The sequence below is a fragment of the Rutidosis leptorrhynchoides genome, chromosome 9 (genome assembly GCF_046630445.1).
Source record: "Rutidosis leptorrhynchoides isolate AG116_Rl617_1_P2 chromosome 9, CSIRO_AGI_Rlap_v1, whole genome shotgun sequence".
In the NCBI taxonomy this organism is placed as follows: domain Eukaryota; kingdom Viridiplantae; phylum Streptophyta; class Magnoliopsida; order Asterales; family Asteraceae; genus Rutidosis; species Rutidosis leptorrhynchoides.
Window position 1 is genome coordinate 339340446 of NC_092341.1, and position 17808 is coordinate 339358253.

Sequence of the window (17808 nt, forward strand, 5' to 3'; positions counted from 1 at the left end):
CTAAATATGGTTGGCTCTGCCACCAAAATGATATATGGTCGGTTATACCACCAAAATGATATATGGTCGGTTATACCACCAAAATGATATATGGTCGGTTATACCACCAGAATGATATAGGTCGGTTATACCACCTGAAAAAAATATATGGTCGACACTGTCGCCAAATTTTCATTTATGTTTACTAATATTTATATTTTTGTTATATAACATTTATTTATGATTGCTTACACATGGTCGACACTGTCACCTACTTATCATTTATGTTATATTAAATTTATGTTTAATGTTTATATACTTATGAATATAAATTGACTCTAATTTATCATGATGTTTGTTTTAATTTTTGATAATAGAAAATGTCGAATCTGGAAAAGCTTAAATTTACTCCTTTAGAATCAACTGGAAACAACTACATGCCATGGGTTATAAAAGTAAAAATGCATCTTAAATCAATGGGCATTCTTGAAACCATAAATGAAAACAACACTTGTTCTGAAAAAGAACAAGCTACGGCATGTTGCTTTATTCATCAACATATTGATGAATGCTTACAAAATAATTATGTGACTGTAGAAGATCCCCATATTTTATGGGAAGGTCTCAAAAGCAGATTCAATAATCAAAGAGAAATTTTACTTCCAGCTGCAATGGAACAATGGAGAACATTAAGGTTCCAAGACTTTAAGAAAGTAAATGAATACAGCTCAGCTTTGTATAATACATGTTCACAACTTAAATTCTGTGGACATGAAATTAGTGATGCAGACATGATGGAGAAAACTTTCTCCACAATGAATGCTGCAAACATCACAGTGCAAAGAAATTTGAGAATGCTAAAGTTCAAAACATATCCTGAACTTAATTCATATCTCTTAGTTGCAGAGCAAAATGATGAGCTATTAATGAAAAATCAGCAATCCCGTCCTACTGGTACACTTGCAATCCCTGAAGCAAATACTGCAAATAATTATAAACAGGGACAAGGACGCGGGCAAGGTCGTGGTTATAATAACCATCACCATCATCATGCCAAAAGCCATAACTATGGTAGAAACCATCCTTATGGTAATGGTAATGGGCGTGGACGTGGTCGTGGTCGTGGCCGTGGTGGTCAAAGAAATAGTAATCCACGAAAATATAAATATCAACCACAAAACAAGCCCATTAAACAAGATGTTGAAGAAAATTCTTCTAAAAATTCTGAAGAATCTTGCTACAGATGTGGTAGAATGGGCCACTGGGCTAATACTTGCCGAACATCTAAACATCTTGTTAAGATGTATCAGGATTCGCTGAAAGGTAAAGAAAAGGAAGTAAATTTTGTGGATAATATTGATCCAACAGTCACTGAGAAACCATCTGATTTATATGAAGATTTCTTGAACGTTTAAGTTGTGTGTCTTTTGAAAAATAAACGATTTAATATCGTCTGTCTTTGTCATTATGTTTGCTAAATGTTTCAGTACTATCTATTTGCGTTTAAAATATTGTGTAATATTAATGTACTCACTATTTATTTCTTATATATGAAGTTCAATATGAATTTTGCTGGAATACAACATCAATCAAGTGGTGGAGATCTCTGTATAGCAGACAGTGGAACTACACACACTATACTTAAATCCGAGAAATATTTTATTGATCTAAAACCAACGGAAGGAACTATACATATAATATCAGGACCTGCTAACTTGATAAAAGGGATAGGAAAGGCAAATTTCATACTACCAAATGGTACAAAATTTTTAATAAATGATGCCTTATTTTCTCCCAAGTCAAGCAGAAATTTATTGAGTTTCTCCGACATATACCTTAACGGGTATGATTATCAGTCAGTGACAACAGAAAATGAGAAATATTTAAGTATCACTGACAAGAGTCATGTGGTTGAAAAACTGCCAAGACTTAGTTCTGGATTACATTATACACATATAAATGTACCAGAAATACATATGGTAGTTAACGAAAAATATATTGATCCTGGTGTATTCAGTTTATGGCATAACAGATTAGGCCATCCAGGATCAACAATGATGAAAAGGATTATTGAATGTACTCATGGACATCCACTAAAGGATAGAAAAATCCATCATGATACAATGGTTCCATGTACATCTTGCTCTCTTGGAAAATTGATAACTAGACCCTCACCACTTAAGGTTGAGAAAGAATCACCAATGTTTCTTGAAAGAATTCAAGGTGATATATGTGGACCAATTCATCCACCATGTGGACCATTTAGATATTTCATGGTTCTAATAGACGCATCTAGCAGATGGTCTCATGTTTGTCTGTTATCAAGCCGTAATGTGGCATTTGCAAAATTTCTTGCCCAAATTATTAAATTGAGAGCTCATTTTCCTGATTACACCATTAAAAGGGTGAGACTTGATAATGCTGGTGAATTTACATCTCAAGCATTTAATGACTATTGCATGTCTATAGGAATTGTTGTTGAACATTCTGTTGCTCATGTGCATACACAAAATGGTTTAGCCGAGTCATTGATTAAACGTTTACAGTTAATCGCTAGACCATTGATAATGAGAACAAAACTCCCTGTATCTATATGGGGTCATGCAATTTTACATGCTGCTGCATTGATTCGCATCAGACCAAGTGCAAGTCATAAATATTCCCCCCTACAACTTGCTTTTGGTCAAGAGCCAAATATTTCCCATCTTAGAACATTTGGTTGTGCAGTGTATGTTCCAATTGCGACACCACAACGTACAAAAATGGGTCCTCAAAGGAGGTTGGGAATATATGTTGGATATGAAACATCTTCAATATTAAGGTATATTGAACCTATGACAGGTGACGTTTTTACAGCACGTTTTGCTGATTGTCATTTTAATGAAACATTGTTCCCTAGATTAGGGGGAGAAATGAAAAATAAAGAAAATGATGTTTCATGGTGTGAACCTCAATTAAAGTATCTTGATCCTCGCACAAAAGAATGCGAGACAGAAGTTCAAAAGATAATGCATATACAAGAACTTGCAAATCAATTGCCTGATGCATTTACAGATACAAAAACGGTGACAAAATCATATATACCAGCAGTAAATACTCCAGCTCGAATTGAAATTCCAAAAGCTGGCAATAACGTCACTCATGAATCTTTGCCACGTCAGAAACGTGGAAGACCAATCGGTTCAAAGGATAAAAATCCTCGAAAAAGAAAATCAGCTGATAATGAAGTAAAAGAAAGTGTCCAAGAAGAACCACAAATCAGTACTCCTACTGCAGAGGAGATTGATGATGTCAATACAGAAATTGCAATCAATTATGCATATTCAAAAATATTATGGAACCGAAATGAAATGAAAAATCTTGATGAGAAATTTTCATTTAATGTTGCATATGACATCATGAATAATGATGATGATCCAGAACCAACATCTATGGTTGAATGTCAAAATAGACATGATTGGGCTCAATGGAAAGAAGCAATACGAGCTGAATTAGAATCACTCAATAAAAGAAAAGTTTTCGGATCCATCATTCTCACTCCTAAAGATGTGAAACCTGTAGGATACAGATGGATTTTTGTCCGAAAAAGAAATGAGAAAAATGAAGTTACAAGGTATAAAGCTAGACTTGTAGCTCAAGGTTTTTCTCAAAGACCGGGAATTGATTATGAAGAAACTTATTCTCCTGTTATGGATGCAATTACTTTTAGGTACTTAATCAGTCTGGCAGTTTCTAAAAATTTAGAAATGCATCTCATGGATGTTGTGACTGCTTATCTATATGGATCACTTGATAGTGATATATATATGAAGATACCTGAAGGATTTAAGGTACCAGAAGCATCAAATGCAAAACCCAAAGAAATGTATTCGATTAAATTACAAAGATCTTTATATGGGTTAAAACAATCGGGACGTATGTGGTATAACCGATTAAGTGATTACTTGATAAGCAAAGGGTATACAAATAATCTTACTTGCCCTTGTGTTTTCATTAAGAAAACAACATCCGGATATGTGATCATAGCTGTTTATGTTGATGATCTTAACATCATAGGTACAAATAAAGAGATCCATGAAGCCATTCAACTTCTAAAGAAAGAATTTGAAATGAAAGATCTCGGAAAAACCAAGTATTGCCTTGGTTTACAAATTGAGCATATGCCTAATGGTTTACTTGTACATCAAACAACATATACTGAAAAGATTTTGAAACGTTTCAATATGGACAAGGCAAAACCATTAAGTACTCCTATGGTTGTTAGATCACTCAATGTTGAAGCTGATCCATTTCGTCCATGTGAAGATCAAGAAGACATTCTTGGACCAGAAGTACCATATATTAGTGCAATTGGAGCTCTTATGTATCTTACAAATTGTACAAGACCTGACATTTCTTTTGCAGTTAATTTGTTGGCAAGGTTCAGCTCTGCTCCTACCAAAAGACACTGGAATGGGATCAAACACATATTTCGATACCTTCGAGGAACTACTGATTTAGGATTATTTTATTCTAACGAATCAAAACAAGATTTGGTTGGTTATGCAGATGCAGGTTATTTATCTGATCCACATAAAGCTAAATCTCAAACTGGATATGTATTCCTAAATGGAGGTACTGCAATATCATGGCGTTCTCAAAAACAAACACTTGTTGCTACATCGTCAAATCATGCCGAAGTGATTGCATTACATGAAGCTACTCGAGAATGTTTTTGGTTGAGATCAATGACACAACTCATTACTGATTCTTGTGGACTAGAACGCGATAAAAGTCCAACAACTATCTATGAAGATAATGCAGCTTGCATAGCACAGATGAAAGAAGGGTATATCAAAAGTGACCGAACAAAACACATACCACCTAGATTCTTCTCATACACTCAAAATCTCATTAAGGACAACCAGATTGAAATGAGATATGTGCAATCTAGCAAAAACTCTGCTGATCTTTTCACGAAAGCACTTCCAACTGCTATTTTCAGAACACACGTTCATAACATTGGCATGAGACATGTTCAAAAGATGTAACAGCTGAAGCGATGTCTACTTGAGGGGGAGTCAACTCCATGCTGCACTCTTTTTCCCTTAGCTAAAGTTTTTTCCCACTGGGTTTTCTTTAGCAAGGTTTTTAACGAGGCAGTAATTTATAGTTGATCTTCAACAAAATAAAATTGCTATCCAAGGGGGAGTGTTATAATAATAATAATAATATAGATATGGATAGTCAATTTTGGTGTATACATATAGTCAATTTTGGTACACAAAGTATGTATTTTTATATTGAGATTTTAGGCTATAAATACTCATGAATGCAAGCATTAAACTTGCACCATTTCTCACACTTACAAAGTGTTTCTTTCTTTCTCTCCATTATCATCTTTGTTCTTACACTTCATTATTAGTATTCTAAATCAAGAATCAAATCACTAAAGGTAGTTATAAGCCTACTGAATTATAACATCAAGAATCAAACCACTAAAGGTAGTTATAAGCCTACTGAATTATAACATCAAGAATCAAACCACTAAAGGTAGTTATAAGCCTACTGAATTATAACATCAAGAATCAAACCACTAAAGGTAGTTATAAGCCTACTGAATTATAACAGAAACTTAATTAAGTGATACGGAGTATTATTATATATTTTATTATACGTATGATAAGAAAGAAATAAAAAGATGGTGGACCAAACTTTGTTGTGAAGTTATTCGTTGACCGTTGAAGACCGTACGTTACGTGGCAGATTTAGCCGGCTCACAAGCAGACATATGTATGTGTACACGAGTTCAGCCGATAAAAGCCATCGGTAATCATTGACAAAGACCCGACCCGCAACAAATATTAATTAGTTAAACAACTAATTAGCTTATTCATACTCTTGATAATCAATTTGCTTCATTTTTTAAGATGCCGCATGACTGAGGGTACTTTTATTATTTAATAACGGTTATCGGTCGGGTCACAAACCATTCACTCTTTTTTATTTGTAATTAAGTGTGTGAAACAATGAGTCGCACTGTAGAATTAACGGTTGCTTAGCAACTAACCCAAGTAGTAGTTAGATACTAACATTGTAATTGTTGTAGTCATATATGTTGTACAAAAATAACAAAGTTCACTCTATCATTCTATCCATAGCATGATGTTATGAGTTCAAAACTAGGATATATGGAATCGATTTAGGATTAAGTATATTCAAATTTGTTGAACTTTAATTTGTTTAACATTCATGGTAAGTGTGTATTGAACTTTAAAAAATTTATTGTATTTATTCAACCTTCACTTATTGTATTTGTGTGTGCAGGGGCGGTTTTATGTGGGGATCGAGGGGGCAACCACACCCAGTTATTTGTAATTTTCAGTGTTAAATTTTTGAATTTTTTGACTTTGCTTTCGGTGGAAAAATCTACATATTTTGCCTCAAAACCTTCAAAATTTGCCCAAACTTCTTCAAATTTTGCTCCAAAACCTTCAAATTTTGCTCCAAAACCTTCAAATTTTGTCCAAAAACCTCAATATTTTGCCAAAAAAACTTCAATTTTTGCCTCAAATACTCCGTATTTTGCCCAAAAAAGTTGCTATGGTTTTAATTTTTTTTTTTGCCCCTGGTGAAGAAAAATCCTACTTCCGCCACCAGTGTGCGTGTGTGTGTATATATATATATGGGGAGAGGATCCCGTGAGAACTTTTTTAGTGTGAGAACTCTAGAAACTCCAAATACACTGAAATTCGACCAAAAAAGATGCACGGGCGAGCAAAAAAAAAAGAAATTCGAGCAAAAATCAAAAGCACGGACGAACAAAAAAATTCATAGTCGAGCAAAAAAAAGGATTTTTTTGTTCGAATATCAGCATTTTTGTTCGACTATAAAAAATGTAGAACAGAAAATTGTTCGCCCACCTTTTTTTTTTTTCGAATATCACTTTTTTTATTCGTCTTTGTCCCATTTTTCGCTCGAATTGTTTTTTTTTTGTTCGCCCGTGTCCCATTTTTGCTCGAATTTCCATTTTTGCTCGAATTTCAGTGTATTTTGAGTTCTCAGGGTTCTCACATAAAAAAAATTCTCATGTGATCCCTATATATATATATATATATATATATATATATATATATATATATATATATATATATATATATATATATATATATATATATTGAACTACGGTTAGGAGTCACTGACGGGGATCCGAACGCAATGTCGGAACTCACCCATCCGATCATTTGCTGGACGAACATTACAGTCCTACTGCCCCTCAGGAGGAAATCCTCACGACGAATCTATACGGGTATGGTAAAACCCCCTCTTTTTAGGCTCAAATACATAGACGTCAAAAAACTTCCGAGACTCATGAAATGGGCAGATAACTACAAGTAAATTACTTTTACACCACATGAGAGTCGAACTCCTGACCTCCTTTATAAAAAGTCAGGTCACCAGCAATACACCAACACTTTACGATTTGATATTATCGTTAATTAACATACATAAACATATTTTACGTAACGGTTAATTATCAATTATTAGAGTGAAGAGTGATCATGGCAATTTAGTTGTAGAATAATTTTCTACATGTTAAAGACTTGCGACGGATCTTGGGTGTGAATATTGAAACGGTCAAAAAAACTCAATGAAAAGATGTACTCTTTTATATATAAATAAAATTCTCTTATATATAAATAAAATTCATGAAGTTTAAAATAAAGTAGATAGAATGATAATCGGTAGATAGAGAAAAAAACTACATCATAAAAATAAAATACTTTCATTGATGATGAGACAAGTTGAAATTGAAGACGAAACACAAGAAAACGTAAGTCGAAAACCGTAATGGGGTTTTGTAATTTAATGTAATAACTTATATAATCTTAATAATTGATAACTACGATATAAATCGTCTGACGTTCTAATTTTACTTTGGAGGGGCTAAAATTTAAACTTAGTCTATTTAGTCCCTAAAATCATAAATATTGCTAATTAGGACAAAACATTTTAGGTGATCATGGCTACCCCCGCCCTAATAATTTTGTCAGTATTAAAAACGATCTTTTTTTCGAGGAAAATCACTATGAACGAGCTAGCACCTTAGCTCTTCCATAGCAGGTAAATCTCGAACATCGAAAAGGCAAATGTCACCGCGATGTCAGGTAAAACACTTTCTACTTGAGATCCTAATTAGGTTGAAGAGAATGCCTTGGCTGTTTTAGGGTGCCAAGGATCGAATACGAGACTCTAGATTCTCTAAGAGTCCTCGTGACCACTTTTGAAATAGAAAGCCCAAATGATTAAAAATTGATTAAGACCACATTTAGATAATTCTTGATATCTAAAAAATAGTGTAACAGTTTTATTGTGTAAACGTCGGAATAGTTAAACATACACATTATATATAAGTAAACATACACATTATATATGAATTTTAATTTTGGTTTGTTACGTGCATTTAGAATTTTAGATGCGTTTAAATTTTATGTTATATGTTTGTCTTGTTATAGATCAAGCAACTAGTTATTAACTAGTTACTAATTGTTTAAAATTATCATACGTATATATGCATGATTGCATTCTACGTAAACGTGTATAACATTTTGGACGGAAGGAAGCTAGTTGTACTTTATTACTCCGTACTAATATTCAATTTAATATTTAATATTTTAATGTGACCAACGTCAAAAATATGATTCCACTTATTCAAATTCTTTATTCTTTATTCAATTTCTGGTCAAACGTTAGACATTTCAATTCCTACCTTCATTTGTCTCTATAAATACCACAACACAATTCTCTATCCTTCAATACAATCTCATATATATCTCATTACTATTTCCATATCCAAAAGTATATAAAATAAACAGAGAATTAACTAGAAAATGGAGAATTTCGAATTTGTTACGTTTGCAATGGCTGCATTTTTTTCATTTATGTTATGGAGAGTGTTATATTCTTGTTGGGTTTTGCCCATTAGGGCTTACAGAAAGCTTGCCATTAATGGGTTTTCTGGTCCACCTCCAAGCTTTCCTTTAGGAAACACGATCGAGATGAAGAAGTCGAAAAAGATTGAATGTTGTTCGTCTTCATCATCTTTGACGGTTTCTAATGATATTCATTCCCAGGTGTTTCCTTACTTCGCTCAATGGCAAAAATCATACGGTAAGTGCATGTTAAACCCTAGTTCTAGCATGCATTATGTTGTTTAAAAAAAAAAAAAAACATCATGAGTATTTGTTTTTCATTCGAATATTTTAACGTCCTAACTCACAATCTTTTAATTAAAAATCTGATATCTCCTTTTGATAATCTTAAACTTCCAAGTTTTTTCAATCAAATTATAATAAGATCTCATGTGTTCTTTCCTTTCTCTTTTATTCTTTCGTTTTTCTTGGAGAGACAACTTACACAACTCAATATGAATTTATTCCACGATTATATACATATTATTATTCACCCCTGAACTTGAACTCATAATTAACTTAATAATTAGATGGGCACCTCGAATACTGTGAGGCCATTAGCCCATTACACTTACTCAGCTCGGATTAGTAAATTATTTGAACTCATAACCTCTTGATTCATCGACACAGAATGATTTCACGTGTCTCATGTATTTTGATCATTATTTGTTGCAGGGAAGGTGTTTATGTATTGGCTAGGAACCGAGCCATTTTTGTATATTGCTGATCCACATTTCTTAAAGAAAATATCATCCGGGGTTACGGGCAAAAGTTGGGGCAAGCCAAATGTTTTCAAGAATGATAGAAAACCTATGTTTGGTGGTGGTTTAGTTATGGTCGAAGGTGACGATTGGGTTCGACATCGTCATGTTATTACTCCTGCATTCTCTCCTTCTAACCTAAAGGTGCTCATCTAGCTATATAAGTATTTTTTTATTATTTTTTTTTTTTTGAAAAGCAAGCAATTATAATTGAAAACTCTAAGGTTACAAAACAAGGGTAGACTTATATGTTGTATTAATTTTTACATATCATCAAAAATTAATATCTTATATGTTGTATTAATTTATACTTATGTACAACTTTTTATTGTATGAATTTATTAGGCAATGTCAAGGATGATGGTGGAGACTACGAAAAGTATGCTAGACCGGTGGTCAGAGTTAGTCAACTCCGGTAATCAAGAGATCGAAATAGAAGGAGAAATCATAAGTACGGCGGGTGAAATTATTGCAAAAACAAGTTTTGGAATGGATTTTCATAACGGAAGAACCGTATTCAAGAAATTAAGAACAATGCAAGAAACATTGTTTAAAACGAATCGTTACGTAGGTGTACCTTTTGGAAAATATTTGTGTTTGGGACAAAATCTTGAAGCAGAAAGGCTTGGAAAGGAGATAGATGAACTTATGGTATCGATCATCGTGGATCGAAAGAAATCAATGGCAGAAAATGGTGGTGGTAACGAACAACAAAATCTTTTAGGGGTTTTGCTACAAGAAAACCACGTAGATGGACAAAAAGACAGGAAACTTAGTACGCGCGAGCTCGTAGATGAATGTAAGACCTTCTTTTTCGGTGGGCATGAAACTACTGCGTTGGCTATCACATGGAGCTTATTGATGTTAGCGGCTCATCCCATGTGGCAACATGAGCTAAGAGAAGAAATTAAACAAGTGGCTGGAGATGGTGAGATTGATGCAACCATGGTTGCTGGTCTAAAGAAGGTAATACATGCACCTGATTCTCACTTATTAACATGTCAATGTTTGTTGTTTGTGTTTATGTTATTATCATTCACATATTCCATATATATTATACTAAAAAACATACAACTCTTTTGTTAAGATTCAGATCCTTGTTAATAAATATACAACCAGGGTTGTTGCTTCAAGATTAGTGGCTCGTAAAATGAATCGGAAACTCGTGCCTCGGGAAAAAAAACAATTTTTGTCTAAATAAATAGAGATTCATACTTTCTTTTTTGTTAACAAATGCAATATCTTTTACCAAAGTTTATCATGTTAGCTATCTCTATCCTTCATTTTTTTATTATGTCATTAATGTTAGTTAAAATATTTAGGATTTGATCAACATGCTAATGCGGCTAATGATGGGATTAGCACAATCTATAATCTAATCAAATAAAAATATCTTGGCATATAGAAGTAAGATAAGATAAAGTTTTACCCAAAAAAACAATTCCGTTGGATAAGATCATCCCACATTTTTAACACACACGTAACAAAAAACAAATCCTGATACTAAACAAACAAATCATATCATATCATATATGATATAAACTAACACATTATGATCTTAAAGTTGGTAATTCGTAATGCTCTTTTATTCTAGTTAACCAGTAACAATTTTTTTTTTTTTTTTTTTGTAACTAATTTGTTTTTGTTTTTATGTTGCAATGACAGATGGGATGGGTAATGAATGAAGTCTTAAGAATGTATCCGACAGCACCAAACGTACAACGACAAGTGCGTGGTGACATTCAAGTGGACCAACATTCCGTAATTCCTGATGGCACAAACATATGGATCGATGTGGTGGCAATGCATCACGATCAAGACTTTTGGGGCGAAGATGTTAACAAATTTAAACCCGAGCGGTTTAAGGATGACATACATGGTGGAGCCAATCACAAAATGAGCTATCTGCCTTTCGGATTTGGTGGTCGAATGTGTGTTGGTCGAAATTTGAGTGCAATGGAATACAAGATCGTGTTGAGCTTGATCTTAACTAGGTTTTCGTTTACATTATCGCCAAGTTACACTCATTCGCCATCTATTATGCTTTCCCTTAGGCCTAAGCAAGGGTTGCCACTAATAGTGACACCCCTCTAGATTTTAAAAACTAATCTTAATTGATTAGCGTAGTTTTGACAAGGAATTAATTTGTTGTATAATTGGATTATAAATAATTTTATTATTGTAGTCTTAGTCTTTTCTACGACGTATAAGGTTTTTTAATGTAGGAAAAATGGAACAAGTTCCATGTAAAGGGGTTTAATTCCATTTCCATTATTTTATGTAATTTTATAAAAATAATTCTAAAGGTTATGTTTAAGCTTTTATGACATACGTACATTGTTTGTTTGTTGGTAACATTTTAATAATCATCTCACAAACGTATTTACAACTATTATGAACTTTTTTGTATCATTATTTAAAAGCATTAACTATATATATTTTGTTTACAAATGGTGAGGCTTGGGGAAATTCTTGTGTGGTAATCTTTGGACCCGCTGAGCAACAATGGTATTTCTTTGATGACAAGCCATGGTAATATGGTATGGCAAGCATTAAAGTGGATATGTGTGTATCTTATTTGGAGTAAGTGGAATAAATTGGTGTTCCGAGGTACGAAATGGAACTCTCTGATGATTCTTAATGAGATACAAACTAGGTCCTTCATGTGGATTGCTAATAGAAAAAAAAAAAAAAAAAGGAAGAATTTCGAGTGATTAACGTGGCTATCGAATCCTAAGTCGTATCTCAATAGTTAGTGTAGATTTGAGTTTTGTTTTTTCTCCTGATGTATTGCTTTAGGTAAGGTTGCTGACAGAATTAATAAATCGTATAGTCTAACAACATGCACAACACATAAGTCCAAGAGTCCATCCTTTTCTAAAATCAATTGGTGATAGAGGGACTTTCTCTTTGACTTATATGCATACATTTGTTTTTGTCCATGACCGATGTGAGATAACTTCCCAACACGCCCCCTCACATCGAGGCATGGAACGGTTGTAGAGATGGAGGCAAGAAGAAGGTCTGACTCAATCTCTTTGTAGCGACGGCGGCACACACATGGGGGCCTGACTCGGACTCGCTTTGTAAAACCGTTTACCTGAGCTCTGATACCATGACAGAATTAATAAATCGTATAGTGTAACAACATGTACAACATATAATTCCAAGTGTCCATCCTTTTCTAAAACCAATGACAGAATTAATAAATCGTATTGCCCAACAACATGTCCAACATATAAGCCCAAGAGTCCTTCCTTTTCTAAAACCATTTGGTTTTAGAAAAGGATGGACACTTGGACTTATATGTTGTACATGTTGTTACACTATAAGATTTATCAATTCTGTCATGGTATCAGAGCTCAGGTTAGCGGTTTACAAAGCGAGTCCGAGTCAGGCCCCCATGTGTGTGCCGCCGTCGCTACAAAGAGATCGAGTCAAGCCTCTATCGTGCCGCCATCTCTACAACCGTTTCACGCCTCGATGTGAGGGGGCGTGTTGGGAAGTTATCCCACATCGATCATGGACAAAAACAAATGTACCCATATAAGTCTAAGGGGAAGTCCCTCTATTACCAATTGGTTTTAGAAAAGGATGTACTCTTGGACTTATATGTTGCATATGTTGTTGGACTATACGATTTATCAATTCTGTCATCCACTTTGCAACCTTCCAGTCTCGTATACTGTTTTAGTGATTCGTGGCTAGCCCAACAATATAATGAGTTAGCATGTATACTTGTATCTTTTTGATTGTTAATATAATTGTTTTGCCTTAAAAAAAAAAATATTTAAAAAAATCTTTATTTTATATACGTTAGACTTTTCATTTTATGATGTAAAACATGAGAATTTGGAGCGCCAATTTAAAATGGAGACTACAACAATGTCAGCGTCGGTGGCCCAAGAATTACGGGAAAAAATTCCACATTTTTTGTTAAAAGTCAAATAACACCCCGTAATCAAAAGAGCATTTCCATTTTTAACCTTCACGAACGTTGAGCAGTAAATCCGTAAGATATCTATTCCCAATTTATTGTCAATTATTATATTTTGGGATGTTCCAAATTAACTGTCCACTTTCATAATAGAAAAGAATAAGAAACTTAAGTTTTATATGCCCTTAATGTATGTAGATAGGATTAAAAAAGGAAACAAAATGTAAGGGTAAAACTAGAAAGTAAACAGAAAGTAAAGTATTTTTATCACATTTTCTTAAAATGTGTGATTTTTGTCCGGAAACAATTAATATGGGGCGGAGGGAGTATTTTTATTTTTAGTAATATAATAATGGATAAATTGCCAAAAATATGAGATAAAAGTCACAATTTTTCAATATGGCGTATATCGTCCCAACTCGCGACTTACAACCTTGATAAGATGTTTAGTTTTCCACATATTTATAGTTTCAACCAAATCAAGTACTTTAATTTGGTTCTATTTGGTATAATTCAATTCTTTATTGCGTCCAACATTTTTAGTTGGTTGGTTCTCTTAAGCTCCTAGGTTCCGGTTAGACCATCATGCAACAATGTTGCATTAGAGGTGACTTTATTGGTAGGTTGGTAACAAGTCAAAATGGGCTATTGTTGAATGTATCAGACTATCACGCCGGTCTTGTCGAATTGACAAGCAACAATTCTATTGTCTAATTCTTGGACTTCTTATGATCATAAGTGATGCTTTTAATATGATCATGAATCTAAATTGTATAATTGTATAACTTTAATAACAATTCAGAACTTTCACTCGTGTGATTTAGTAAGTTGTATGTATAACATAAGCACTTTTGGAAACTTTCAATCCGTTTGCCCCATTCGACATGTCATCTTTTTAGCTGATGCAAATATGAGACCCGTTAACCATCTCCATTTAGCTAAGTTGTTACCGTCCTTTCGTGAGTGTCGGAGAGGTCTCCAGTTCGAGCCTCAATTATGCAATTGGTTATGGAGTCTTTCGGGGTTTCTTGCAAATGGTAGGTATTGCCCATATCTTCCAAGGTTCCCTCGGGGGTTTTTCTTGGTGCAATATTTCGAGGTTCCTCCTAACGGGTGAGAGAAGCGAGCATGACTTGTGACTTCCTGGATATGATTGGGTGGGTGGCTAATGGCCCCCGGAAGTGACCTTAATACCGTCGTTAATAAAAAACATATGTGACCCGTTTGAGATTAAATATAACCAACCCAAATCAACAGTTTCCGCATAGTTGTCACAATTGACACGTCTAATTGGCTGTTAATCTTCTTATTGTTGTAGGTTCCACCGACGCTTGGACCCACAGTAATGATCTCCTGGTCAAGAAAGGAGCTAAACGACTTGTGGGAAGGATCAACGACGAATCTCACAGAGGAGACATGTTCGACAGACGTTGGAGATATATATCTTCATCGTTGAACCACCTAGCAAATGTAACATGTAAAAATGTAATTGTCGATAAGTTGTAAACTTGTAATTGATGTTGCTACTGGGACAATTGCAATATGTTCAATAGTTTTGACTTTTCCAGGTTTAAAAAATAGCAAACAAGGTTTTAAATGGCTTTTAATCTTTCATTGTTTCAATTTTGGCACTCTGCTATTCAGTCACATATTACTATTCATGTGTCCCCCATCTATGGTAATATACTTGTTTTTATATATATTTGATTAATGATTAATTAAACTTGTGCCTGGAGACAGATTAGGAAATTGAAGCGAACCGGTCTCAGTATGTCTAGATTGATCAGTTTTTTATGTATAAATTAATAAATAAAATATAACTAGTTAAAATGTGACCATATATAGTGACTGAAAATAATGTAAACGAAAGCACCTGTAGAATCTAATTCTTTTTTGTTTGATGTTGTATATATACAAAAAGTTGGTGAATATGGTACACAATAAAACAGTATTTAGAACCACTTACATGTGGGGGGTTATGTGCCACAAAGGTCACTTTTTAATGTGTGTTGTGAATTTTTTTTTTAAAAAAAAAAAAACAAAACAAACAAACCTATATATTTAAATTATAATCTATCTATCTATACATTATTATAAAGCACGTGCCAATAATCCTATGTGTCATCACCGTATTTAATCTTCACAAATACGCTTACGTGTAATTTTCTTAATTTATTTGATTTTTTTACACTTTTTATTATGTTTTTAAACATTAATTTTTACCTTTTTAATATTTCAATCATTATCTATATATACACAAATTACCGAGTATAACTCTAAGTTAGAAAAAGAAAGATTTACAACATAAGTAGACTATTAAAGGATGACTTATGATCCAAGTGGAGGCATCATCCTTATTGAAGGATGACTTTCCTGAACTACAAATTAGTCAGGATAAAGCCCAAATCATGTGAGTTGAGCATTTAACTCAAAAAGATTTGTGACTCGGATTCCGACTATTAAATTCAAAATATATTCTAGATTTATCTATAGTAAGTATCGTCCTAATCCAAAAAAGTAGGAAAGTAAACATAATTTACAATAGGTTTATATAAATTAATTTAATTTACGTTAACAATTTTATTTACCGCAGTATTGTATTTTGTATTTAATTTGCGTTATATAATATTTGTGTTATATAATATTTGTATTTAATTTGCGTTATATAATATAAATAATTAAATATTTTTATTTGTGTTATATAATATTTGATAATTATTATATGGATGAAAACACATTTAAAACTCAATTCATTTATAAAATTCCGATCATCTATACATATATATAAACCAAAAGTTTTTTTTTTTATTGTGGTTGAAAGTTATTTATGAATTGTTATATATATAGATTATACGTATAGATTATATATATCATATATTATTTACAATTATAGAATATTATATATATATAAGTATTTATTTACGGGATAGTCATCGATGTAGTAGTAGTTTAGGACAAAATCACAAAGCCTACGAAAAACTTATGATTTTTTTACTACAAACTATTTTATGATTTAATATATATGTGTATATATTACCAGTGTTGTAAAAGTCGGCCGACTTGGCCGACGCGTCGGCCGATGCATCGTTTTTTTGGGTTCTCCGTCCCGTTTTTTCTGAAAACGACTCAAAACACGGTCAAAGCTAAAAGTTCGGTCAAAGTTGGTCAAAAACGGTCAAAATCAGTCAAATTTTCGTCAAGATGTGATATGTTTTAAAATTAGGGTTTGTTTTCATTTTTTGGGCCGCTCTTTTCTCTATGTCCTTTCTGATTATGTACTCGGTAACATTAATTGAATTTGAAGTTTGATTGTATTTAAATTCAAGTTCTTATTTAAGAAATTTATGGTACATAATCAACTATTTTATACATATATAAATATATATTTAAGAAATTATTAATAAATTCAACGTTGGTCAACAACTGATGCGTCCCCGACACGTCCCCGACTCGGTCGATGCGTCCTTTTTAGGTCTCGACCGATACGTCCCCGACTCGCGACTTTTACAACCTTGTATATTACAATTATTATTATTATTATATAAAATAAGTTATTTAAGGATGTTTTCAAACAAACTCACCAAAAAATTTTAACGGATTTATCTTTGTGTTCGCCGCGAGTTAGTTATACTGCCATTACCGTTTAACTCGAAATAATTTTACAAACAAAACACAATAAATTGTATTCGAAACGGTGTTTCGATGCACTACTAACGCAACATTTTCTATTTAACAATAAACTAGCTTAAGACCCGCGGAATCGCGGGTTTCGTCCAATAAAAATTTAAATAAATTATAAGTTATGTGTTTAGGAGCCGATTTAGAGTTGATAAGGTTGGTGTCGACAAAACCGGAAAATTTACTCGAGGAAGAACTACCGGCACCCTTTCCATGATTCCTCAACGGTGGCAAATCATCTTGCTTTGAAAACAACTTTTTTTAAATTAGTTTGAGTGACTCTGCCTTCTCCAAAAAGCAGGAGCAATCTATCTACGACATCATCCTCCATAACCGTAACCAAATCGTCTTCACCCGCTGTCTTCTTTTTCCAATTCTTTTATTCTCTTCCTTGACCCTAATACACAAAGAATTATTAACCTCGACATCCGAACCCGTATTTGAAATAGAGTTCGACACAGACCCGCCATGGACATTCATAGCAACCAAACCAGAAGGAACC

General features: G+C 33.3%; 1 protein-coding gene across 1 annotated transcript; it reads left to right on the forward strand.

The window, feature by feature from the left end:
- The first annotated feature begins 8900 nt into the window (after nucleotides 1–8900).
- Nucleotides 8901–11791, forward strand: LOC139867640 (cytokinin hydroxylase). The gene is made up of 4 exons (XM_071856004.1): nucleotides 8901–9129; nucleotides 9606–9835; nucleotides 10037–10657; nucleotides 11357–11791. Exons 1-4 carry the CDS (start codon nucleotides 8901–8903, stop codon nucleotides 11783–11785), a joined length of 1509 nt encoding a protein of 502 aa, XP_071712105.1. The 3' UTR covers nucleotides 11786–11791.
- The last annotated feature ends 6017 nt before the right edge of the window (nucleotides 11792–17808 follow it).